Here is a 27,117-nt window from a genome sequence, read left to right on the forward strand (position 1 = left end):
ATTGTACGATCTTTGTATGGAAGGTTCATCTTTGCATTGCAATAATTTGGCCTAAGCAATGCATTCCCTACTCTATCTATTAATGCCTAATATACAACTTTAGCTTTGACGCTGTTAACACCAGGTTTCAACCTGGTAGCAATGTGCAGTATATAAAAAAATTTCAAAGGTCGTATAATCATTCAAGATTTTCCTAGAACCCTCCTCCCCCTCCCCACCCACTAAAACAGAAAAAAACGTCTATGTCCATGGGAAAGTGAGTGTGAGGAAAATTTGTTGAAGGATTAAGAGTTATTGGATTTAGCTATAATTAATAATTTTACAAATCCGTCAATAAACGAAATGAATATCTATATGAAAAATAGGGACAAAAAGACAGACAACTTATTATCAACTTTATCGCATATACTTCCCTTCATTCATGAAGAAATGTGTTTGTGTGTGTGTTGAACGATTTATCAAAATGAAACAAAAAAGTGTCAGAGATTTCTTTACTTTATTTTCTTTAGTTTTCAAAGCGAAGCTCCTTTACAATTTATATGTGCTTACATCTGTTTGTCATATTATGTAATCGGCCTATCAAGTTAAAACTCATTACTCGATAATAAAAGATTTTTAGTTCTAATTTAACATCCTTTTTATCAAAATAAATAAAAGGTCATGTCAAAATGTCCACTCTTTCTTCTTTATCAAAAAAAACTTTATTTTTTTTTTTTTAAATAGACTGTTCCGATGACAGTCAAATTTAGGGTATGATTTTGTACACTTGTCTCAACCATGACACTTTGGTTGAGCTTGGACTTCCGAATTAGCGGGAAGTTCACGAGATCAGTTGGCGAACATACAAAACCCCCAATACCAGGAACCATCAAGTTTCAACAGCAGGTTTGAATATAGATTTATTGATGAAATTATTTCAAAAGACCTGAAATTACAAGATCAATTAATAAACAGAATAAAATATTATTCGTTATCTTAAAACTTTGAGCACTAAAAAAAATCTTTTTCTTTTCTTATGGTTAAAGAATCTTTGGAAACTTTGGCTTTAAAGGAAAATTATTTGGTTTAATAAATCATTGTTAAATGCAACAATAAGGCACATAAAAATTACTAAAACATATATTAATTATAATTAAGTTTCATGCTTAGCTGGCTAAAGCCTTTTTAAAACTACATATAATCGTCCTATACACCATACTTCATAATGAAAATAACAAATTCTACCTGAAGCTCTTATGGTTTCAAATCCCTGATATACTAGGGTAGTTCACACTCAATGAGACCAATGATAGGCCCAATTTTGTTCTCCGAAATCTTCACACTCTCATATCTCATTCAAAAGTAAAGAACGTGCGCTTCAAAATAAACAAACACTCTATGCCGCGCCACATTATGAAAGGAAAGCCCTAAAAGACGACATTTGCGCTTTGTTTTTGGTTTAATGATAAGGAATTTAATTTCGAACTTGATAAACACAAAGCTTCCTCGAAAAGAGGTTAAGACACACCCCCCGTTTGAAAGTCAAATTAACTTCCTTAACGAGATTCAAGGTTTTTTTTCGCGCTGAGCACTAGCAACATTTCTCACTAAACTCAACTCACCATAATCACATGAGAATGGCCACATCCCGAAAACGTGACAATTTTGCTCCTAACTAAATGAAACCCCGTGAAATGCATACACAATATTATACTCCTCACTAGGACTCATAATACCTCACATTTTGGGATAGAAGGATGGGGATTGGTTTGTACCATACAACATTCCATGCACATGACAATCACAAGATCACATACACAATCCTAAAATGGATAATCCTATTAATCATGATGTTGTAATATAACAACTATACTAAATAATAATCATTTCATAATCAATAGGCAATAAATCATTATTAATAAATCAATAAGTACCTACGAAATCAGGTTGAAATGTGAATGTAAACAATAATGTAAAAATAAAACGAAATAAATCTTAGACAAGAAATTTAAGATTTATAGGTACTTAAAACTAAATTTGTTAAGCATCAAAAAGAGTAGTAAGAAAAAATTTTTCAAAATCCTTGGGCAGAAAGTTTTTCAAACCTAATGAATAAGAACTGTAATATCTTAATCAACAAATAAAACTTTTTAATACTTAAAGAATAGCAAAATAATAATATCCTCGTTAGAATTTTCATTGAAATTATGAAAAAAATACCAATTTTTCTTTGTAAAAAAATATGAGACTTTAAATATGAATTTTCAATCATTCCTTGATCTGAATAAAAATGTTTTACTTGATTGAAATTCATATATAATTTTTAAAAAAATCTGTTAAAAATACTTGATTTTTTTCATAGAATAAATATCGAATCACGCAACCTCGACACATTTATTCCTTTTTGTTAAACTTTTCAGGTAAGTTTTAAAATGAATTGTACTTTTGAAAAGAAATTAAACTCAATAAAATTAAATTTGAGCATATGAAATAGAAGAATATTTAATCGCATTTCATTTGATTCTTATTTTAGGCATAAAAATAGGCATATGAAAAATGTGGCTTTTTTCTAAAAAAAATCTCAATTTCCATAAAATAAGAATCAATTATTAATCATAATTTTTAACAACTGCCTGACTGATACAGCATGTTCTTCTAGGGGAGATTTATCTGTCAGTCTGAACAAGACTCTTGCCGTCTTTCTTCCATCCTCAATTCTCGTCACTCGGCCCATCCTCAAACATCTCATCAGCGGATTGGTACTCGTAACCAGAACTACATCTCCATCGGCTAGTGGCTCTGCCATCTCATCCTTCCACTTAGACATCCGTAATATCTTCGGTAGGATCTCCTGGCGGTAGGCAGTCCAAAACTGGGCAGATAAATCTTCCAACAACTTCAACCTGGAGGAAATTTGGTCCTCCGGTTTCATCGCCACATTGCACAACGGCTGGCGGTCAACATTTCCCAGCAGCTGGCCAGGGGTAATCAGCCGCCAATTCTCCACGTCGTTTGCAGCTTCAATCGTCAGTGGTCTGCTATTCATAATTTTGCTGACCTCCGCCAACAGCACCAGGAGCTCGTTGAAATTAACAGAACTATTCACCAACTTCTTGGACAGCAATCTCTTGGTTAATCCCACCATTTTCTCAGCCTGCCCAATATAATGGTGGGCTCGGGCCGGGATCTGAGACCAAGAAAACTCTACCTGGCTGCCCAACTTCTGCTCTAAAACCTTGCGAGCACCGGATAATTGTGTGCCCATGTCGCTTACTATGATCTTCGGCAGACAATGAACAGCTTCCAACTTGCGCAGGGACAACAGGATACTGCTGGTATCATACTTTTCCAAGGCATCTAACCACAACGCCCCTGAGAATCTGCAGACCACCACGAACACCCACACTTTCTTCGTTGCTGTCTGACTCCTCGTTTTGGCGGCAGCTCTCCTCGTAACCAGCGGACCCATCAGGTCGACTTGCACAGCTTCAAAAGGCCTGCTCGGGACCAACTTGTCAGGTAACACCTCCTTCATGGTAGCACGACATTCCTTAGCCCTCTCAACACTGCAGGGCCAACATTTCTTCACTTCCATGATGGCCAACCTCCTTGCCTTCACAATCCAGCACCAACGGCGGCTCTCAGCTAAAGTTCCACGGACACCAGAGTGAAGCTCAACATGCGCTTCTCTCATAAAAACAGCAGCTAACCAATTACCAGGCTCCAAAATTATTAAACCTGGCATGTCTTCAAATATCATTTTACGGCCGCCAGTAATGGCGTCAATGACTGGCTGTCCTCGACCAACCATTTTAAGAATCCTCATCTCCCTGGTCACATAATTTCCACCGGGACCAACGACAGGCCAGGTCAATGATACTTCATGCACTAATGGATTTAATGACGCATAATTGCCTTTAGCATCATTTATCCACTCATCCTCTTGGCTTCGTGACACAATGAAAAGTTCCGCCGCCGCCATAAAATTGTACAAAGACGGCTTGTACACAGAATCTGCGGCTGCTACATGACTACCAGCGGCTGTAGCCTTACCTTCTTGTCTGCTCTTTAGCTTCTTCAACCAGGTGTTCGCAACTTGCAGGACAGCTGCCATAATACGTTTGGCCTGTCCAAATGATCTCCTGTGCTTAAACCTAAAGACATCTTCAGCGGCTTCTCCGGCAACTTTCATTGAACATAACTTAACCATTTTGGTATTCAACTCCTCTGGGGGTAAAACCTGCTTGACTTCTTCGGCAGTTTTCACCGGCCACGCACTTTCATCCTGGCGCAACCATTCTGGGCCCAATCTGTACCTGGAACCTGGTCCCAAATCTGATACTTTGCAGGTGCTTCTGGTGCCCAAATCTGCAACGTTTTGCGTCCCCGGGACCCACCTCCAGTCATCCTTGTTGGTCGCAGATTGAATTTCTCCAATACGATGAGAATTAAATGTGTTCAACATAGCACTGTTGGAAACTATTTGTGATAAAACACATGATGAATCAGTAAAATACATCACTCTGATAATATCAAAGGGCAGGGCATCTCTGACGGACTTTGCCAACCTTGTGGACATCTGGCATCCCATCAACTCAAGGCGTGGAATTGATTCACACTTGACCGGCGCAACTCTTGACTTGGTGGCTAGCAGAAACGTTTCAAATCCTTGTCTAGTTGGCCACCTCAAATATGCATTACTTGCATAAGCCTCTGATGACCCATCCGAAAACATCATCAAGGATGGAAGGCCAGTTGGTTCATCCGGAACCACACAACGGTCAAACTCCAATTTAGCGACCTCAGCTCTGTCCTCCAGCGACTGAACAAGTTCATCCCGTAGACTTTTTGGAATGAAATCTTGCCAGCCCAAATTCAGCAAACAGGTTTTCCGCAGGACAAGTTTAATTCTCAACAGAATAGGGCTGCAAAGCCCGATCGGGTCGAAGGTTTGGGCGGCGAACCTATGGACCATCTTCTTTGTCAGATTCTCGTCCAAGGCGTCCTGGAGGTTGTACAAATCAGCATCCTCTTTCACCTTCCTTCCCTTGACCTTACCATCTTGGTTGACTCTTGTGGCGATGGACAACACATCGGTGGCTGGCTTCCATATCAGCCCGAGAACCTTGGTATGCTGGCAATCATCTCCAGAATAAATGACTTGTTTGAAGGAAAAACTACCTTTACCGATAATCCTGTCGGCCTCTTTCATCATCTCCTTGGCTTCTGGCTTCGATCCTGCTCCCGAAATAACGTCATCTATGAAGCTGTGCTTCTCAAGCTTGACTGCAACTGGAATCTGAGGTAACTTGAATTCCTCATCAGGGTAGGTAGGTATTTGTGGCTCCTTCCATAATTCAGGTTTGGCAACAATTTCACTACCATTTATTTGTCCCTCTCCATACATCTCCTTGACCTCTGCTTCACTCTTTCCGCCGAACAGGCGGGACGTCAACTTCAGGGCTGTAACTGCCAAATTTCCCGCAGCTAACTCGCCGAAATTTACAACTTTGGTCAGGTAAATTTCAAGTGGCCCATCTGGCGTCGGGGAAAATAAAACTCTCTTCATCTGGCTGTCGAACTCTGTGGCCAGGATGGAGTTATAAAACTTGGAGATATCCGCGGTTATACCAACCTTGTAACCGCGGAAAAGCATCAAATGATAAAAAATCTTCTGCATTGGCGGCGGGCCTCCCAGCATTATGTTATTAAAACTGGTACCCTTGAACGTCAGAGAACTATTTGCACACAATCGCATCGGTGTGGAACTTGAATCTTCCTTGAAAGCAACCACTATTGATGAACAAGACTTAGGTCCTTCATACTGCAACTCTTCAGGCGTGGCTTTTTGGAAAACGCCTCTTCTTATGGCGTCGTTGAATACCTCCACATACATTCCATAGGTACCTTCCTTGACCATCCTGGCACGATCCTTTTCAGCAATTTTGCGGGCTAAACTTTCATTGTAGGGTAAAGTGTGAGGATCTTCAATATAAGCATATTGACCTGTCCACTTGTTGGACTGCAAGTCTAGGGTTAAACCTGCCTCAATTATCCTCTGCCTCTCACGCTGGTCCCAGGTAGTGCCGTCGGCCATAGCCTTGCACTCTTGACAAGCAGTACATCCTGGACAAAGTGCCTGCGGCTGTATGCCAAACGATTCAGACGTCAGAAAGTCTGGCAAAGTGCCTCCACTGACACTGACAGCCTTATAAGCCGACTTTTGATCTCCAGCTCCACCATCAGCACTCGTACAGATAAAACCACTACCAAAAATGGTTCGCCACAACATAGACTGGCCCACTTTCTGGTAGGTTGAAGGAAACACGTCAGGATGTGTATTTCCAATGATGATATCTAAGCCTCCACTAATATATGTAAACCTTTCTGGCGGCATTTTAAATATCTCGGCGGCAGTTTCGGGGTGGACCGAGCGCATCTCGTTGGCCCCGCCGAGGGTAGGCATGACAGCAGCCTCAAACTCCCTCAGATTGCCGTCCCTATCCTTCAAATAAAACACAACATTGCGGCAGGAAGACTCACTGCCATCAGCTACAGAAATAGTTGTATATCTGCCAGTAGATTTCAGCTTCAACTTGTTGGATAACTTCTCAGACACAAGTGGCAAATTTGCCCCGGAGTCAAACATTACCGTGGCGTGGCAGGTGCCGCCGCCAGGTGCTACAACAGGAACTAACTGCAGTAAGAAGGTACAGGGGCTGGGTGCAGAACTTGACTTGTAGACTGTATTCACACCAGCACTAGCCTCATGGAGTAACCTGGAATGGTATCTGTCGCAATTATTGGTACCACAAACACCAAGCTTATCAGATTTATTACACTTGTCAGCAGTATGGCCGTCGCACAAACAGAGTTCACATAACTTCTTCTGCTGGACAACTTTCTTTCGGTCAACCACATCCATCTTCTTAAACGTGAGGCAACGGAAAATCGGATGCTTCTCCTTGCAGCTCTCCACAGGACATGCACTGTTCCACTTGGAAGCCTTGTCCTTCCCAGCCTTTCCATTCTTATTGTCGCTGCGGCCAGATACTTGCGCGGCGGCAGCTCTGTCACGATTTCTCTTGCCGGCGCCACTGTCATAGGACATATCACCGGCCAACATGGCACCCCTGGTCCTCTCTAGCAGTTCAACAATCTTCGGGATGTTTGGTTGGTTCATGCTACCTAGCTCCATCATAATTTTGTCTCTCAAATTTTCAGGGCACTTGTCTTTAAAAATATGAATGAGAGTTAGGTGGTTGTAATCCTTAGCTGCAGAACCAACGATGGCTTCTACCTCCTGCATCATGCTCTTGAAGGTAGCAATTGCGCTAACCACGTCCACAGGTTTATCCACAGGTTTCATCTTGTTCAACTTAGTTAAAATCCTCATGAACCGGCGAGTGTTTGATAAAAACATCTGGTCAAGAAACGCCCATTGTTCATTGTGATCTCTAATCGCTGACACTTGCTTGCGTAGTTCCGGGTTGGTTATCACCTTCTCCATACACAACATCAGACTTAACCTCTGGTCAGCAAATCCATAACCAGAGCATAGATCCTTAAAGACCTGTTTAAAGTTTGGGTAATCCGTGTCAGTACCATCGAACGACGGCAACAAACTGTTGTCCCAGCGCCCATACTGCGGGTTGGAACTCCGAATATCCACGGCAGACATACTTCTGGAGAGCATGGCAGGTGTCCCACTCTCATCCAGGTTAGATGAACGACGTTCCATCTCTCTAAGCCTTCGGTACATATCACGTACTTCTTGGCGCAACTCCACGGAAATTTTAAGCACTCCCATGTCCATCTTCACCTTCTCAATGACGTCGAGGTTCCTGGCGACAGTGCTTGACCTCGCGTCATCTGAATCATTGTCCAGCCAGTACAGAATTTTTGTACACTGCTCCAACGACGCATAAACTTTATCTGCAACAGTTTTCTGCTCACTAGCTTCATCCAAATCACGCTTGAACTCGCGCAGCTCACTAGTCTCCACGGCAGGTTTTAGACTTTTTATTAGGTCAGATTGGTCCTTGACCTCACTAAAAATGTCACGAATTGATTTTACATTCACATTTTCACATGAACTAAAACTTTGGCAGGCTTTTAAATTGTCATAAAACACTTTTAACTGTTCATCAAAAACTTCTAGCCTTTCACTGCCAATAGCGATTGCTCGCTCAATTTTCTGCTTTTTGGTTAGTGGCATATTGATTCACTAGGTACTTATTTCACAGAAAAATTGTCACAGTTTATTGCATCAATAATTCACTAGATGCTATTGATCTCTTGATGAATGCTAACGCCTATTCATCAGATATTTTGAAATTGTCTCAACCATGACACTTTGGTTGAGCTTGGACTTCCGAATTAGCGGGAAGTTCACGAGATCAGTTGGCGAACATACAAAACCCCCAATACCAGGAACCATCAAGTTTCAACAGCAGGTTTGAATATAGATTTATTGATGAAATTATTTCAAAAGACCTGAAATTACAAGATCAATTAATAAACAGAATAAAATATTATTCGTTATCTTAAAACTTTGAGCACTAAAAAAAATCTTTTTCTTTTCTTATGGTTAAAGAATCTTTGGAAACTTTGGCTTTAAAGGAAAATTATTTGGTTTAATAAATCATTGTTAAATGCAACAATAAGGCACATAAAAATTACTAAAACATATATTAATTATAATTAAGTTTCATGCTTAGCTGGCTAAAGCCTTTTTAAAACTACATATAATCGTCCTATACACCATACTTCATAATGAAAATAACAAATTCTACCTGAAGCTCTTATGGTTTCAAATCCCTGATATACTAGGGTAGTTCACACTCAATGAGACCAATGATAGGCCCAATTTTGTTCTCCGAAATCTTCACACTCTCATATCTCATTCAAAAGTAAAGAACGTGCGCTTCAAAATAAACAAACACTCTATGCCGCGCCACATTATGAAAGGAAAGCCCTAAAAGACGACATTTGCGCTTTGTTTTTGGTTTAATGATAAGGAATTTAATTTCGAACTTGATAAACACAAAGCTTCCTCGAAAAGAGGTTAAGACAACACTACATTTCATGTACACATTTGTTTTTCTCTAGTTTTGCAAATATTTGTTTAATATCGCCTATTTGCTAATCTACTATAATTAACTAAACATAGAGATTTATTAAATAAAATATATATGGTGCATTATTTGCCAAGTGGAACATTTTCTGCACTACCTTTTCGATTTCAGTAATACAGTAATATTTTGGCCTGTTATGTGGTTCTGGGCTCCAAGAGGGCAGAAAAAAAGTTTCAAAGTCCCTGGATGTCCAGATATCTAGCAATTCATGAAGATGGGTAACATTTAATTAGTGATATCTGGCCTTATACTTTTAAACGTGAGTACATCCTCGGACCAATGGTCAACACAATGTTTGTCAGTACATTTTTGTTCTTGTTTTTGTACTTCCCCAAGGGAGGAAGGGGGCATTAAGCTGTTAATGAAACTAGTACCCAAACTTTTATAATAAGGTTATCTTATTCGTTGACCCAAAAACTTTGGGTACTTTTACTGAATTTTGTCCAAACTTTCAACCACAAATCTTAATCTACAGAAGTAATGATTTTGTGAATAATCAATCATTTAGTATGTACATCAAATTATCGAACATTGTCTTATCCCTTTATATCCCTGATTATGTCTGTCTATATCTTTCTAATTATCTATCTGTCTTCAATCACGGAAACATGGATAGGTCATAGGAAGATAATATTTGACATTATATTTGTTTATTAATAAAATGGCCATAAATGATATATTTATACTGTTATAAGGAGCTATTTTTGTCAATTAAGAACATCGATTTCGTATTAAACATAAAGTAACAATGCCAGAACGCTATTTCTACTTTCCTCTAAACCATATAACAATGCATGCTTATTCCAATAACGATAAGGTATGTCAAATATTTTTTTGTCCAGCTTTAAAATTAAATAATATTAAGTTTCTTCAATATTAAAGGACTGCTAATGCTCATATTAAGATTATTTTTTTTATGAAAATTTGTATCCTCCTAAATTAATAAAATCTTCCATTTACGTATCCCTGTATTTAAGGTGTCATAATTTATAAGAATTATAGAAAAAGTGTCAGATTTATCTTGTACTAACCCACTTTTATCCGTCTACAGATTTTTCCTTTAAAAAAAAAGTTATTTTAAGTATGAAGCATCCTTAAATATATTTTACTAGCGGTTGCTCTCCTAGCATCTAGGAATTCTGTATTCTTAGGATTAAGGAAAGTAGTAAAATAGCCTAAAACCAAACCTAGATATAAAAATTAAATAGCTTAAAACCATCTAGGAATCTTTAAGAAACTTCCATAAATGAAGAACTCAATCGGTTTAGTAACCTTACTGCTTTATATAATAGGATGAGTTGGCCTCGTATCATAGATAGTTTTCCACTGACAGGAAAATCAAAAGTAGTCCTAAATTCAGAAAATCATGGCTACAAACAAGAACAATAACATCTTAACTCAAAAAGCCTTACTACTCTAAACTATATGAATTATTTTTCCCTATTTTATTAAAATAACAATTAATATCATTATAGAAAGGGGAAACTAAAATTCTAAATATTTATCTGATAAAATTTAGATAAACTTTCTAGGAAATATTTTAATGAATGATAAACTTTCATTTAACATCAGATTAAAATATTTGAATTTATTAGTAGCGAGACTACTGCCCGGTATGTAAAGAGAAATAAATTTATTTTTAAGAATGCGCAGTAAATGGAACCTATGTGAGATCAAAGTCTGAATATGCCTTTAAAACTATTTTTTTTTTCTCTAAAATTCTGAAGATATTTGATTTACAAATGAGCTAATAAATTACTTACCAAATAACTATGCTGAATTTGTACTGAAACTTTAACTAAATCATTCGTTTGCTGTTTTACTTTTAATATTGAAATATTGGAATGGTTTCCAGCTATTTTTTATACTATTTTGCTCGTTATTCTCAAACACGGAACTAATAGAAGCTAGGGGCATAGCCACTAGCATGTTACGAAGAATGAAAAAAATCCTAAATTGCGGACTATTCACTTCATTTTCAGAAAAAAACACTCACTTAAAAATAACATTCAAAGTGTTTGATATTAATAAGAATTAAAGTTTTTTTTATCTAAAACTATTTTGAGTAAGATTTTAGATTAGTTTTGGATTTGTTGATTATTGTTTAAGGCAAAGTTGACCTAAAAATATTTGTATAACTTGCATTTTTCAAAATAGGTTAAGTAAAGAGTTAAAACAGTGAGTGGGGTAGAATCAAGCTGTAACCAGAAATCTAAGACAATCCCAATAAATTATTATTAAAATGTTCTCCCTCTCGTTTTATGACCACTAAACATCTTCTCTATAACCCAGTTTGTTTATTTGTTAACAAAATATGTTTTTTTTTGTGGTTCGCTTCTTATTAATATTGTCATCCTTGTTTAATATTTTGTTCTTATAAACTCTATTCATCCAATGTTTTATAAATATTTTTTTTTTCATTATCTTATGTAAAAAATTTATATAAATTTTGTCCCAAACAAAGAATACTTTTCTAATAAACAAATCTGATTTGAGAATTTATACAAGACATTTTGTTGAAATGATTATAATTATTCTATGGCTGATTAAACAACTATTTTTCTAAAGAATCTAACCTAGGACAGACAGAGATTTTTCGTTAGAATAAAGCTTAGATCCTAATTGTCATCGTCCACTATGTGTGGTGATTTTTCTAAAAATGCACGTGCAAGCACATAACCCGCCGCCTTATTTTGAAATAAAAAGAAAAAACCGAGGATGGGTTAAGTAACTGTTTGTTTGTTTATTACTTTAGGTCAGGTTGGGTAACGTTATATTGGGTATTGGGTAGCCCGGCAGGGTTAGAGAACCGCATAGGAAAAATATTATTATAAAAAAATAGAGGGGGGTTCAGTGCGCGATAGGCATTTTGTGGACAAGCACCTTATTTGCTTTTATGTTAAACCTTTAATTTAGAAAATCTTTGCAACTATCGGATTTAATCATTCTTGTTTTGAGAATACTTGTACATTGTAATTAATTTCAGTTTAGAAATAGATTACTTGTTTATGACAAGTCAAATACTATCTTTAAGTCAGAAAATAAAAAATCCAATTACTCTCTTGTATAAGTAAACCCTTTTTTGTTAAACGTAATGTTCTGATTTAATAATTTCATACTCTGGAATAATTATGATTTCAATTTTAGAAGAAAAAAATAAAAAAAAACCATTATGTAAATACTAGCGGATGCGCCTCAAGCTGTATTTTCGATAAAGAAGATAAGAGAACAAAATTAGCCTAAAAATATATCAAGATTTAAATCTCAAAATAAACAGTAAAAATCTATTCTCAACCTCTATGAAAAATTTTTAAAAATTAGAAATAAATCAGTTTAGTATTTATTAAAATCTTAAGCTGGAGACAACAAAAACTTTATATAGTACTAGTGGTAACAGCCCCAGAGGACTCTAGTGTTACTTAAGGTGGGGGGGGGGGGGGGTTGGAGATTTATTTTAGGAGGGTGTGACATCCTTCCAAAAAATATTTATAAACCTTCCCTGAACATATACGAAGCTTCATTGTGAAGGAGAAACATATCGGTTCAGCCGTTAGGGAGATTCTTCGTTACAGACAAAAGCATACTACTTTATATAGAAACTAGCGGCTACGCCCCTAGAGGCCTCTAGGGGCACTTGAGAAGAGGAGAGTGGAATTTGATAACCCAATTTCTTATTTTTTTGGGGGGGGATTTTTCATTTTTTGGGGGGTTGGGGGTGTCCCACTCCCCAAGAAAATAGTTATAAACCTTCCTGGGACCTATGAGAAGCTACCCTGTTAAGGAGAACCCGATCGGTTCAGTGGTTATCGAGATCCTTCGGTACAAACACACATCTTGTTACTTTATTATAAGGAAAGAAAGATTATCGTTAAAATGATCCGTTTGCATACCCTTAAACATTTAATAACCACCTGTCAAAATAATCAACAGATTAAAAAATTTAGTAATAATACTCATTTGCTTATAAAATCTTATTTTTTTAACATTCAAATAAATCTCTAAAACAAAATGCGTTAATGAGTAGCTTCGCTATTAAAAGAACTTTTAAAATCGGCGAAAGAAATCAGCTGTTTCAAATTCCTATTATCACCGGCCGGCCGGTTAGCATTCAATTTATCGGCGGCGCACCTAGTCGCTTTCCGGTCATGTTAGGTGTACTCTGGGGGAATCTATTTGGAGGGGAAATGACATGTTGTGTGTGTGTTTGTGTGTGTGTGTCCTTGTTCATGTCACTAGGTCATGAATATTGTAACACATAAATGTGAATGGAAAAGTCTACATAAAACAGCATACTTTGAAACGAAACCTGCTAAAAATCTTTAAAAATTGTAATTAGATTACATTAAAAGGTAATATTTAGATGCATTTCTAGAGGCAATGGAAATAGTTATAAACCTTCCCTGGACCTATCAGAAGTTACACTGTAAAGGAGAACTATGTCGTTTCAGCGCTTATCAAAATTCCTAAGAGATAGATCCAGATATTTTTATAAAAGAATGGATTTCTTATAAACATAAAAATTTAAGTATTATGATATTTGCTGTAATGTAGAAACTTGAATAGGGAAATCTTTACATAGGGGAAATATCAGGTTTCAGGAAAAGAAAGTTAACACAACAAGGTTATTTGTATTAAGAAATAGCGTATCAAGCTACCATATAAAATTCCGTATATATACAATGCAAGAAACCCTTTCTTGGTACTTTAAAGGTTTAGTAATCCTCTCACAGAATAAGAAAGCCTCACTTTACAGGTTCATATAAGTCCAGTTGCTAACGAGATCTATCAGTACAAACACATGGATAGCCATACATCCTATTACTTTTAGTATATAAAATAGAACTTTCAGACTACTACAAACTAAAGTACTGACGGGTAGATTTGATGTGATTTTAACATACACATCTTGGATTTATATTTAAACAGTGTGCTTGTTGTTTTAGGAAGTACAAAAAGAAACAAAATATATTGATGGAAGGTTTCAGAATTGAAGTTCTTTAAATTTCTAAAATAAAAATATTTTTTTTCTCTCGAACTATTATGAATTTATTGTTTTATATTATACACAGTTGTCCGTCAATAGATAAATAAGATAAACATTTTTTCCTTGGATAATTACTACTAAATTATGCTACATTTTTTGTACGTTTTGTGTTTTCTATTTGTCAATTTATATTTTTATCTATCTATCTATTTATGTAACTATCTTTCAGAATATCTATCTATGTATCTACATATATCTCAATCTATCAATATGTCTCTTTGTCTATATATCTATCTATAAGTCTGTCTAAAAGTACCTGATCCAATTTATTCCAGCAGACACAGAGAGTTTCCGCCTTGGCCTCCAGATCAGCCAGCTTCTGTCTCAAAATATTATACCTGGAACATGCAAAGTTAGATTTATTTAAAAGGTAGATCAGAGATAATATTAGCGTTCCACTCAAAGTTCCTAGACGAGCACAGAAACCCCCCCTCCCCTCCTGAATAGTAACTTCACAGGACCCATGAGAAGCTACACTGTAAAGGAGAACCACATTGATTCAATAGTTAAAGAGACCTTTTAGTACATACACACTGACACAGACAAATAATGGACAGACACACATCCTAATATTTTTTTATATCAGGATAGTTAATGCTTTAAATCGCCACTTTTTATTCTTGTAATTTAAATTTAATTATATAATTTTAATTTTGTACATTTTAGAAAATATACCTAAACTTTATTCTTTAATTAGATTATGAAATTGTATTAGAAACAAGGATGAAAAGTTGATAAAGTAATGAAGATAATAAAAACAGGAAGGGAGTGGCATTAGACTGTAAATTATACTAATTCCCAAAGCTTGTTCTCTTAAAACTTTTAGTAAATCTAAATTTGGTTGAACATGAACAGTGTCAAAACTGTTCCACCAATGATTTTTATCTATAAAAGAGGTATGGATCTTAAAAAGAAAGGCTATGGACGATACTAGTCTAAACAACCAATCAAAATTTAAAAAGTCCATGAGCTAACGAATTTGATAATTAGGTTATACAACTTCGAGTACCAGTGCAATTTACAGATTAAAGTATCTCTGTTCAAATGGTTTGTGCATCAATTTATTGTTCATTGTCTTAACCTTGAAGATTCCTGCTTAAATAGCAGTAGTTATTTATTTTTTTTATGACACACATAACAATTAAAAATAATAACAGTATTATAATACAGGTATTAAATATTCATATACAAACAAAAACATTGAATATGAATAAAATATTAAGGACAGATCAAATAATAATTATGTACAGTGTCAAAGGACTAAACAATCTCGTGAGAGGTAATATAAGTGATAACCACGTTTACAAACGAAAGGCCCAAAAGGCATACAGTCTGAATCAAAGAATATCCGCGCAACTTATGTAAAATTGCATACTAAAGAAATTTCATTTTGCAATAATTCAGAAAAGTTTGTTTAATTTATTTTAATGAGTGTATTAAATCTTTTAGTAGCACAGCTACTTTATTATATAACCAATTAAACTTGAAATTTTAATTTACATTTTTAACAGTGTATGTCGACTAAAAATAGTTTACATACATTTTTAACAGTGTATGTCGACTAAAAATAGTTTACATACATTTTTAACAGTGTATGTCGACTAAAAATAGTTTATATACATTTTTAACAGTGTATGTCGACTAAAAATAGTTTACATACATTTTTAACAGTGTATGTCGACTAAAAATAGTTTACATACATTTTTAACAGTGTATGTCGACTAAAAATGGATAAGAAATATAGGTGGATATTATGACAGGAGAAATTTTTTCGTGATTTTAGGTTGCTAACATGGAACTCATTTATTGGTAAGTTCGTTTATCCAGTAGGTGGGGAAGTGATGGGGTAAAAGGGTGAATGGAGGTTTTAGTCAACTGCAAGTTACCTGATTTTTTTCAATCGTTTTGTTATCTAAGTGATGTAATATTTTTCTTAATATTTCTAAATTAGTTTTTTACGGAAATTTGATCTAAGAGTTTAATACAATTATTTTAAATGACTTTCTTGATTATATGAAAACCAACAGGAACAAGCCTAAATGAAGGAAGAAAATACAGAATAATATGGGTATGAAGTGTTTTGCAATTTTGGATATTATGGTTTGGGTGTCCAATTGGGGACGAATAGAAAGGGGAACAGAAAACGTCAGAGTTGGATCTTTAAATGTGTAACCGTTGCCGTAGCCGTAGCCGTGGCTATAGTAGTGGCCGTTGTCGTAGCCGTAGCCACTGCCAGTGCTGCCAATAAATTATGCATTTTAAAATGTTTGAAGTTTTTACGTATTATTATTATTATTATTTTTCTCATATTTTTACTAAAAATTAAAAAAGTGGTTGTGAATTAAAGATCGCATATAGAAGTGGCCACGCGTAGCCAATTTGATTAAAAGATCGCTATTAGGTTAGTGGCTGTACCTCTGGCAACGGTAACGGTTACACATTTAAATATCCAGCTCTGTTTAAAAATATAAATTTCATTAAAGAATACTCGTCACTCACAAACTACAGGGAACAGATCTTTATAGAACAATCCTCAAAGTTCCTATCTTTATTCATCTAAGCTTAATTCTGTCTGAAAATAACACAGTGGGATCTTTTGCCAAAAAACGGGACATTAAGGGTAGACAAAAGTCAACATCAATAAAAAAGCTTGTATTTGACGAAATGATGTAATTTCTTTTGCTTTAACTCAAAAATAACATAAATTTTGCTCCTGTTAACTTCTAATGTGCATTTGGTAAGTACGTCTGGCGGTTTTGGAGGAGCGAAGCTACCCTATTTTTAAAAAATCTATAAAACTTCATAACTTTAAAAATCTTAATATTTTTGGTGAAATTTTCTCACAAAATGTCAATTTACACCACCAAAAAAATATTTTTTTAAAATTTTTCTTTAATTAGACATTGGTACAGGTATCTGAAAAGTACCTCAATCAAAAATTATTTTCATAAGATGAACATAAATGTATTTTTTGTTGCTTTGAAAAAATTGTGTAAAAAAATCTGGAAAATCATCAAAACTGAAAATAAATTTTTCACTACCTTTTTTTAAAAATGGCATAAATCCGCCAAAAATGAATATTTTTAAAAAAATTCTTTTCTAGCTGTCTACTTACAGCCATTATTAATTCCTAGGATAGATAAAAGTTGATTTTAAATTTTTTGGATGTCCCGATTTTTTTCAAAAGATCCCACTGTGAATAAATGACATAAAGTGGCATAGAGCAATAACGTACGTTCAACCTGTTTTTGGTGGGGTAATAAATTTTGTTTTGAAACGGTTCGCTTCAAAGAGTTATATATCGGCTGTTGCGATACGTTTTAGCTTTTACTTAGATAGATAATTCTAAAGATTTACTTACGAATGAATTGACCACTAGGGCCAATATTATGTCAATTAAATGTTAGCTTACTGTGGCGTAACACGTAGTGCATCCGCTTGTTGTCTGGGAGGGGATATAGTTTGATTCATGGCACAGCACCGCGTCATAATTAAAGAATTTGAAATGATCCCTTCTGCTGTTATGTCATATGTGCGACATAAATAATAAGAGTAGTATAGTTGGAATGCCTAGGCCCAAAACTAGCACAACATAGTTAAAGGAATCCCAGAAAAAGGTCGTCCAATTAAAGGGTTGTTTAGTTTACCTGTCAAGGGCTAAATCAAGCCTATCACCCTCCTCGTCGGTATATTCTGCGTCCAGGTCAGGCAGGGGGAATTCCTTCACCTCCTTTTGCAGGTCCTAAATTAAAAACTGGAGCTACTTTATGTGTTTTACTTGACAATCTTTTTGACTCTTTGTATAACAATAAAATGAAGATTACATGCCCTTTTTAATTAATTAGGCCTTTTAGAGAATACTTCCTCCTAACATTATGAATTTTCACAGGTTTTTTTGGGAAACCCATTTTTTGTGTAAAATGACAACTCTTTACATAATTTTATATACTAGTGGCTTTGAACCATTTTTTAGGTTTCTTTGAAGGGGGGTAGTTAAATTAACATACCCTAAAACTGATACGGGTGCTATTGAATAAAACAATTTTTACCTTAGTTTTGGCCAGAAGTTGGCAGGCTTGTATTCGGGTAGATGGCTTCTCTTCCAATCTACAAATAACAATAATAGTATTTACTTAATTTAAACATTAGAATACAAGGTTTGTTTTAGAATAATAGAATGGGAGACCAGATACGTGCCCGCCGTCCATCCTGCACCGTTCATCACTGATCCTAGAAGCTACACCAGAAGAGTTCTACTGTACTGGAAAGGTTCAAGGGTAGATACCAGACTGAGTTCTGGTCCCTTCCCCCAGTTCAGGGGGTTTAAGTGGGGGTAACATTCCTTCCCTTAAAAAAAATCTGCTTAATTTCAATCCGCAAAAAAGAAATGACCAATTTAACTTTGGGCTCGGGAACGAAGTAGTTATGTAGACTAATGGTTATATACTAAATTTTTGTAGAAAGGGAAAAATGTAATGATAGACAACAAATATTGAATTTGTTTGAAATCTATATATATCTAAGTATCTATCTTTTTATCTATTATTATCTATATCTATCTTTCTATCCACCTGTTCATTTTCTCCTCAACGTTCTCCAGCATAGTCTCCATCTCAATGATTTGCTCCATTCTGTACAACTTTTCTAGTACCTAAATAAAAATAGTAGTTATGGAGAACCTTTACAATGGATGTAGAATATACGTGGATATCATGAGAGGGGAAAGATTGTCGTCAATTTAGATCTCGTTAATTGGTCAGTTCATATATACATTAAGAAGAAAGGGGATGGGGTAGAGGGGATGGAAGGGGGTAATCTTTTTTTAGTCATTTTACACATTATTAGAAAACATAAAAATCTGGTGTAAGTTCCAAGTAATAATATATCCATTACAATTACTAATATTAAACATTCCAAAATACATAATCTTTTATCTACACAAGGATGATTTATTAGAAAATTTGTATTAAATTTGTTTATGTAATTAAAAGTAAAAATAAAACTTAATAGGTTATTTCATTCATTAACCTAATTTTATCCTTAACCTTTTTTAAAAAAAGTAATTAAAATTCTTATGTAGCATATAGTTTAGATATTAACATTTTCTGACCTTAAAGCAGCAAGTGTAGCGGGACATTCATTGGTAATATCCTCTTAGAAATTTTTTTTTCAATGTTGAAAATTTGAGTCGGGAGAGGGAGGAAGGTTACTCAAATTTTCAAAATTGAAAAAAAATTGTAAGAGGAGAACGCCTATTTCCATATAAACGACCCCTTAAATAGTGGATGTAAATATTCATTTATTTCCCCGGTATGATCATTTATATCCCTGGTATCATTTAGAAGATTTTAAATTTTTTTTTGGAAGATTTTAGAATTTTTATTAATTACTAAAAGAAAGAAAATAATACCAGGGAAATAAATTAAATTTAAAAACCAAAATTAAACCACATTTTAGCATAAAAATGAGTTTTTGTTTAGATGAGAATGATATTCCTATCCAGTTTTTTGTTTATTAATGAATATTTTATACCCTCGTGAATAAATGATGATAAATATTCATTCCTAAACAAAAAACTGGATAGGAATACCCCATTCATTCTTTAACTTACCGGTATTAGGTTCTTTTTATAATTAAATTTTTTTCTTAGTTATCATTGTTTTATCAAGAAGTAATTCTTAACTTCTTGTATTTTATTGAAAGGAAAAACTTACACAAAATTTTCTTTGAATTTTCTCAACAAAGAAAAACATTGTAAACTTTAAAAGGTAAAAGGCAAGGATATTTTGTATAACAGAGTTATGAATTATAGACTAATCAAAATGTGTTACTTCAGGAAAGATTAATCAATGTCTTCGTATGGTTTCAGGCTATTTTGCTTACTTACCCCGCCCTCCCCTAGAGATTATGGGCAAAGCAACTAGTTAGTTAAACATGTACACATAAAAACAGCTATTAATCAGTATGACAGCCAATTATCAGAAATGTCTTTTTATACCCTTATATTTTGGAATGTGTAAATCCTATTCAAACCTAAACTTGCCTCCTTAGCTTACTCTACCAACACTCTAGTGTATTTAAATACAGTAAGATGTGTGTTTTCTTTAGAGTATAGCTTAATAGGGATAGAGCAACCTTTTTCAATGAGGAATTTTTTTAAAATCCATAGAAAAGTATAATGTATATAATTCAAAGACCCAGGATTCTAAAGGGATAAGACAGTTGCGTAAAAATTGATGATGATACACAATGATACACAAAATTACGGGTATAGTCCTTTCCACGACATCCCTCCATAAGGAGCGATTCTTCGTATTTTTAAAATGGCTTTTTATAGGTTATTTTAGGTTAGGTTAGGTTATATTGTGTTAGGTGATTGCCCCACAGGGTTAGGTAATTGGCCCCGCAGGGTTAGAGCCCCCCGCAGGAGCTAGAAATAGGAGAAAAGCTATTGTGAAAAATATGAAGAATCGCTCCTTATGGAGGGATGTCGTGGAAAGGACTATACCCAAAATTACCCCTTCTGTACAATAAGTGGTTAAAACGTTTAGACCAAACAATCATTATTCAATAAAAGTCCCCAAAAATTGTTATACCAACAAATAAAAAATTCTTATTACAAAACTTTGGGGACTAGTGTAATAAACAGTCTATAGTCCCCTTAATTCCTGTCAAAGTCAACATAAGCTTTGATAATAACACTCATGTCTAAGTTCAACAGAAATTCCCTCCTATTAATTGCTACAAAAATTTAGCATCTTAATAACTTAAGCACAAAATATTATGAATTATAATAGTTATTTCTCGCATCGTATTATAAACGGCTTTCCGCGGATATAGAATGTACAAACTGGTTTTAATCTTATGATTGTACATTTTAATATTCGTAGAAAGCTGGATATAATACGATGCTAGACATAGTTTTTTCGTATTCATGAGAACCGGTTCCTATCCACCGGATTCAAATGAATACGAGAAAAAAGTTTACACAACTTTCGACAAAATTTAAAATTAATGAAAATAAAGAATAAAAGTTGTTGATCTTCTGTTGTATAGTTTCTGTTAAGACCTGCATAAATTTCACTTTTATTCCTGAAAGTTTTTCAGGTTTTGAGTAAACATTTAATTTATGTTGTAATAAACAAATCTAGCAAAGTTAAAATCAAATACATAATTTTTGGCTAGAGGTAATGTCATTAGCAATATTGAATATTATAACATTGATCATAGCATACAGAATTTAAATTTACAGGACAATTTCAAAATGAATATGCATATAAAATACAAACTTTTAGATATTCTAAAGTACATCTATCTAGTAAAACAAGATAATGAAAATCCAAAGTAGAATAAATGATGTAAATAAAATGATGTCACTAGTTCTTGTTAATAACTATGGCTGACAAACCCCAAACTGTCCCAGTTAGAGCAAGACGATTCCAGTTAGGTCATATACGTTTCAGGAAAGAAAAAGGGAAGGGGGGAAGAAAATCTCCTCATAAGAGATAGGAGAAAAGGGAAGAGATTTTCTTCCCCCTTCCCTTTTTATATGACGTCACAGGAATCGTCTTGCTCAAAACTGGGACAGTTTGTGGTTTGTCACTATGGCTTTCAGCCACCTGTAAAATGTCAAGGAACTTGTCTGTTTAGAGGGACAAGGAGACATAAATAAAGGTACTAAGAAAGAGAGGGAATGTCTGATTGAGCCAATAGGAGAATCGCATCGGAATTTACATTGGATCTCATTGGTTGAAAATGTGTACACATTTTACTACGAAGGCATGTTTTTTTTCATTTCATACATACATAAAAGTCAGCTGTAAACAGTACATTTTCTTAGTAGAAAGCTTTGCGGAATCAGAATTAATTGCCCAAAAATTTCGTTTAAATTTGAAAGCTTAGTAACGAGGTGGATTCTTAAAAAAAAAGTTGGGCTGGCTACTCGCTGGTGAGACTAAATTATTTTTGTGAAAAATCCTCCAAAATCGAATAAAAAAATTTACAAAAATTAAATAAAATCTTAAAGGGTTATTAACATATAATTTTGTTTAATTTTTGTAGATTTTTAATGAGCTTTTGGATGATTTTTCACAAAAATAATTTTGCCTCACTATCGAGTAGCGAGTCTATAATTTCTTAAGAATCCACATCAGCTCGAGTCGAAAGTAAACAATACTTTTGTCTGCTAGAAATGTTCCTTCTTAGATTTGACGAAAAAAGGGTTCAGAATATGCTTCTATTCTTCTATTTCTATTGAGACATATAACTCAGGGTTCTAAAGGGATAAGACAATGGCCGATAAATTCATGTACATTGTACGCACATTCCCAATGATGAGAAAAAAAATTACCCAAACTGTATTTGAAATTAGTGGCTGAAACGTTTAAACACTCAATTTATGAAGCATTCAATCAAAATTCACTGAAGTCCCCAAAGTTGTTAAGCCACGAATAAGAAAATTCATAAAAGGAGTAACTTGAAAACATAAATTTTAAGTAACAAGGTAATACAAAACTTAAAAAGACTCATCGCACTTTATAAATTTCAATATGTTCAAAGGAATGTGTAAATTAAATTTTCTGAGGCTTATGGTTCCAAAATTTACAGAAGCAGGCTTATCAAACATTATTAGGTAATGTGAAATTAGTATTCTGATAATCTAAATATGATTATTCAAATGAAAATGCATCTTAAGGAATACATGATTTTTCAGTATGTTAATGAATATTAAAGGATATTAATCGGTTTCGAGGCTATCCTAGAAAATCAATTATTTTATTCATTTATTGAGGTATATTTAAAAATAAAGCATAAAGGTTTTCTAGAATTGTCATTCTAATCAAAGGCCTGAAAAATTCAAAACCCTCTAAAATCTCTTTAGATCAATTCAAATTAATTTGAATCTGTTCATTCTAGAACTCTCTAGAATTAGTAATAATTGAAATAAAAAAATATAGCATTATAAAATTATTTACATATATATTTCATAGGTAGCAATAAAAGGAAAAATATTTTTTACACCTTAAATTGACAAGACAAAAAACCTGGCTGTGAAATCCTGGAATAAGGTATAACCAACAAGCGAAATAAATCTAAAATAATATTTTTTTTTTATTTTTTTTGGGGGGGGGCCGGGGGGCAGTTGTAGAGGTCGTAAATTCTACTGTGTGTTGACCCCCCAACAATTTTTTTCTAATTAATTTGGTTGTTTGTAAGGGTAGGTGAAATAAACAAATTGTACAATTTAAAAAATAAAAATGCGCATTTTCGACACAACTTAAAAGTTTAACAGACTAATCCTAATTATTTCACAACAACATATTTTTCCTTGGAAAGGTTAGAAATCTTATAATGTAGATAAATGTATTTTTGTATCCTTTATCGATCATTGAACCTCTAGTATCTAGTTACTCGAAGGGAGTAGAATTTAATTATTCATTTTGATATGCGTATATTAAATAAAATATCCTTTATTATCTTTTTGACTATCTCTTTCAAAATTCTTGCAACCTTCTCATCGACTAACCTAAATAGCTATCCAAATATCCAGGGAAGGAGACATTGGGCTATTTATTGCAATTGTCCCCAAAGTTTAATAATATTTTTTTTTCGCTGGGGAATTTTACTGAATTTTGATTGGTTGGCAAATCAAGTTGAGTGTTATCTGTTATCTACAGAAGGGGCAATTTTGTGCATCATCGTTGGGGATGTACAACAACTTATCAGCCATTGTCTAATTAGATTCTGTAAATATCTAAGAAATATCTCATCTATGTAGCATAGCTATTCTTAATTTACCTTTAAAGGCCAAAAGTGTCGTAGTAAGGTAGGAATCTCGACTTCTTTCTCTAAAATAATTAAAATATATATCATTCAGGGAACTAAGGGATAAGACGATGGCCGACAAATTGATGTACATCAATAATAATAATATGTTAAATTACCCTTTCTGTATATTTTTAAACACCCAATCAGAAAGAATAATATAAAGGTTGTCATAAAACTTTGGGGACTAGTGTAATAAACAGCCAAATGTCTCCTCCCTACCTGTTATCATTTTTATATATTGAGAGAATGTATACTATAATAAAAACAAATAAATATGCTTTTCATCCAAAAATAAACTGAAAAACACGCAAGTAGACACTTTTTAGACCAAGTTTTTGTTACAAGATATTGTAACTGAGAAACTGTCAAAACCATAATTTAATAACAAGACTATATTTATTAAAGGTTTTAAATACGTCTTTTTAAAAAGAAGGTTCTTTGCATAATGTCTGGAAGCTGTTAGGTTCCAGTTACTCTAGAGACATTAAAAATGGTACCTTTTGCTGCTATGTATGACACGTGACAATAATAGTGAGAATAGGGGAATGATTTGGCCCATAAACAGGCCCAACTTATTACAATGGACATTTAGGACTTGCAGACAAAGGTCAGGCTTAACCTAATATCCAAGTGTGCGTAATAGGATCGCATCCTATTACAAGTAGATGATGTTCTGGCTTCTCTAGATGATCACTTGAAATGGAAAGAGAATCCCAGCCAAAACGGGTTAATCTATTGTATATGACTTTTAGGTTAAATTTACAGAGTAGCTTTGCTCCAATGAAAGGACGAAATAATTCTGTAAATAACTTGTTTTTGTACACTGTAAAGGTACATGAGATAGGTCCATAAATGTTAAAAAAATCACACAAATTAAAAATTCTAATCTAGAAGTAAAAATTGAAGATTATATTTATTTATATTAATTCATTTAAGCAACTATCATAAAATTGAATGTTTTTTTTGCCGATTACTCTTCTGTTAAGCTCAACAAATATGTACGCTATCCCAGCATGACTTCGAAACAGAATAATATAAGCTGCGTAAAACTAAGAACCTGTTCTGTGCTATACTAAAAATTCATGTATCGTATCGTATTATAGGCAATTTTTTCACGAGTAATAAATAAAAATTATAAAATCAATTTTAATTTTCTTTGTCGGGCCTTCTGCCCCTCAGGTTTAACAAAACTCGAATTAATCACATAATTTTATTTTACTATCCGCGGATTGCTGTCTTTAATACAATGTGATGAGTAACTTATTAATATCTTTTCAGATGTTTCTATAATTATAATTTTTATTTATTTCTCTATCTTTCTCAGCTTATCTATCATTTTTAGCACCGAAGCTACGGTATAATTCCGAATGTCTATCTGGAAGTTTTTGGGGAGACGTGATTCTCATGGCTCTTACAAATAAACGTCTATTCTTTCATGAGTTTTTGCCCGTCGGTCGGTCGGTAAAGCTTTGAGTAACATTAGATGGCTTTTTTACTCAAATATACACTGAAACTCTCCAAGATCACTTATCTATAGTCCACTGTGCCCGTTTCTCCTTCAATGATTTTATGGGCTTCGCTACTTTAGGGTGTTATCATCCTTGTTGTTATTACAAATGTGTTTACTGTTAATGTATTATTGGTTAAGCAATAATTCATGTACGTCAATTTGTCTGTATTTTTCTAGTAAATTCAGGGAAAATGGGAACTTTAGACTCTAACACGATCACTCATTCGTTGACTTGGAAACCTTTCTAACGACAGATTTAATCTACATAAGGGGTAATCTTGTTCATCGTAATTGGAGATGTGCATCAATGTATCCTTCAATGTCTTATCTTTTAAGATTCCTGGATAAATGCCTAATTTGATTTTACCGAAGCTTCTATAAAGGTCGTTTTGTCTGCCTGTTAGTACGTCCGGAACGCTATGTAGAAAAGGCGTTTTATCAAATTTATTCTTTTCAATACGTTACTGTGTCTGTCATTCTCTCACGTATCATACTTATGTATTATAGTAATCGCTCTTAATCTCTTTTGTTTAACTGAATCTTTCAAAATCTTCACTGCTATTGAACCTAATAATCCTTGTTATATATGAATAATTGATGGATAAACAGATTTATAAAATAACATCATGTCTAGTCTTATTATGCATTAATAATACAAAATATTACGTCTACTTTTTAGATAAAAAATAAAAAAATATACAAACAAATAACGAGGCTCTCACTCAAAACCTGTTTATTGTCCCCTCATTCCCTCCCCCTTGCATGGGCTCAATCCATATGGTGTGCAACTTTAACCTTCATTTACCTAACCTAAACTACTTTTCTCCATTCCCTCCACTCCTACTGGATGAACGAACCGACCAATAAATGATGTACATAATCGTTTTTAAATTAATATTGAAAGATACTACCTCGCTGCTTTTTGAAACAACTAGCGACTGCGCCCCTAGTATCTAGGGGCTATGTATTCGAATAGGTAAGGAAGGAAAGACAAATAGCCTTAAACTATCCCGGGACCTATGGTAAGCTTTCATAAAAAGGAGAACTCAATTAGTTCAGCAACTTATTGAAATCTTAGGCTTCGGACATAATAAACCTTTTTTAGGATAATGTTTAACTATAAATCTATAAATTACCTAAATCTAGAAAAATAAGATTCGAACTCGCGTATTCTCTGGAATAAACTGTCTTTTGATATCAACAAAGTATTTAACTAAAATCACAATTAAAAGTTCCTAGCTTGCTTGCCCCCTTACTGGTCACTTGTAGACTAAATATACAATGTACAAATATGTACATGCATCAAGTTATGGCAGTTATAGATAGATAGCCAGCCTGGTGGATTGATAGATAGATAGCCTGGCAGGTTGTACCTGGATGTACCTGCCTGGCAGCTTATTAGGGGTAGAAAGTCTGGTTGTCATTCAAAACAACATAAAACAACCAAAATTAATTTATTGTCTTATCTCCCACTAAAACGCACAACTTCTATGAATTTACTTTTTTAGTTCTTCCTTTTTACATTAAAATTCTGTTATTTTTAAGAGCCCTCAGCACATCAGGGATTGATTTTCCTCTTTGATCAAACAGCGCTAATTACAAACTTCCATAAGTATTTT

The 27,117-nt window shown here is 34.1% G+C and overlaps 2 protein-coding genes across 3 annotated transcripts in view; both read right to left on the minus strand.

The window, feature by feature from the left end:
* The window catches only part of LOC145319984 (uncharacterized), a 35,307-nt gene extending 8,537 nt beyond the window's left edge, over positions 1–26,770 (minus strand). Inside the window, exons 1-6 of one of the 2 annotated variants that reach the window (XM_080162396.1) lie at positions 26,635–26,770; positions 23,959–24,008; positions 18,732–18,811; positions 18,210–18,267; positions 17,808–17,902; positions 14,417–14,498 (exon numbers count right to left, since the gene is read on the minus strand). In XM_080162396.1, coding sequence (XP_080018522.1) covers positions 14,417–14,498; positions 17,808–17,902; positions 18,210–18,267; positions 18,732–18,790 — 294 coding nt within the window. In that variant the 5' untranslated portion in view covers positions 18,791–18,811; positions 23,959–24,008; positions 26,635–26,770. The remainder of the gene's footprint in view (positions 1–14,416; positions 14,499–17,807; positions 17,903–18,209; positions 18,268–18,731; positions 18,812–23,958; positions 24,009–26,634) is intronic. The other variant, XM_080162397.1, reaches the window with a different exon arrangement.
* On the minus strand, positions 701–9,051 carry LOC145319976 (uncharacterized). The gene is made up of 2 exons (XM_080162387.1): positions 8,775–9,051; positions 701–8,475 (listed from the first exon to the last, which is right to left on the minus strand). Exon 2 carries the CDS (start codon positions 8,195–8,197, stop codon positions 2,582–2,584), a length of 5,616 nt encoding a protein of 1,871 aa, XP_080018513.1. The 5' UTR covers positions 8,198–8,475; positions 8,775–9,051; the 3' UTR covers positions 701–2,581.
* Positions 26,771–27,117: the final 347 nt, after the last annotated feature.

This window comes from Acartia tonsa, chromosome 5 (genome assembly GCF_053477335.1).
Source record: "Acartia tonsa isolate MP-2025a chromosome 5, ASM5347733v1, whole genome shotgun sequence".
Lineage (NCBI taxonomy): Eukaryota > Metazoa > Arthropoda > Copepoda > Calanoida > Acartiidae > Acartia > Acartia tonsa.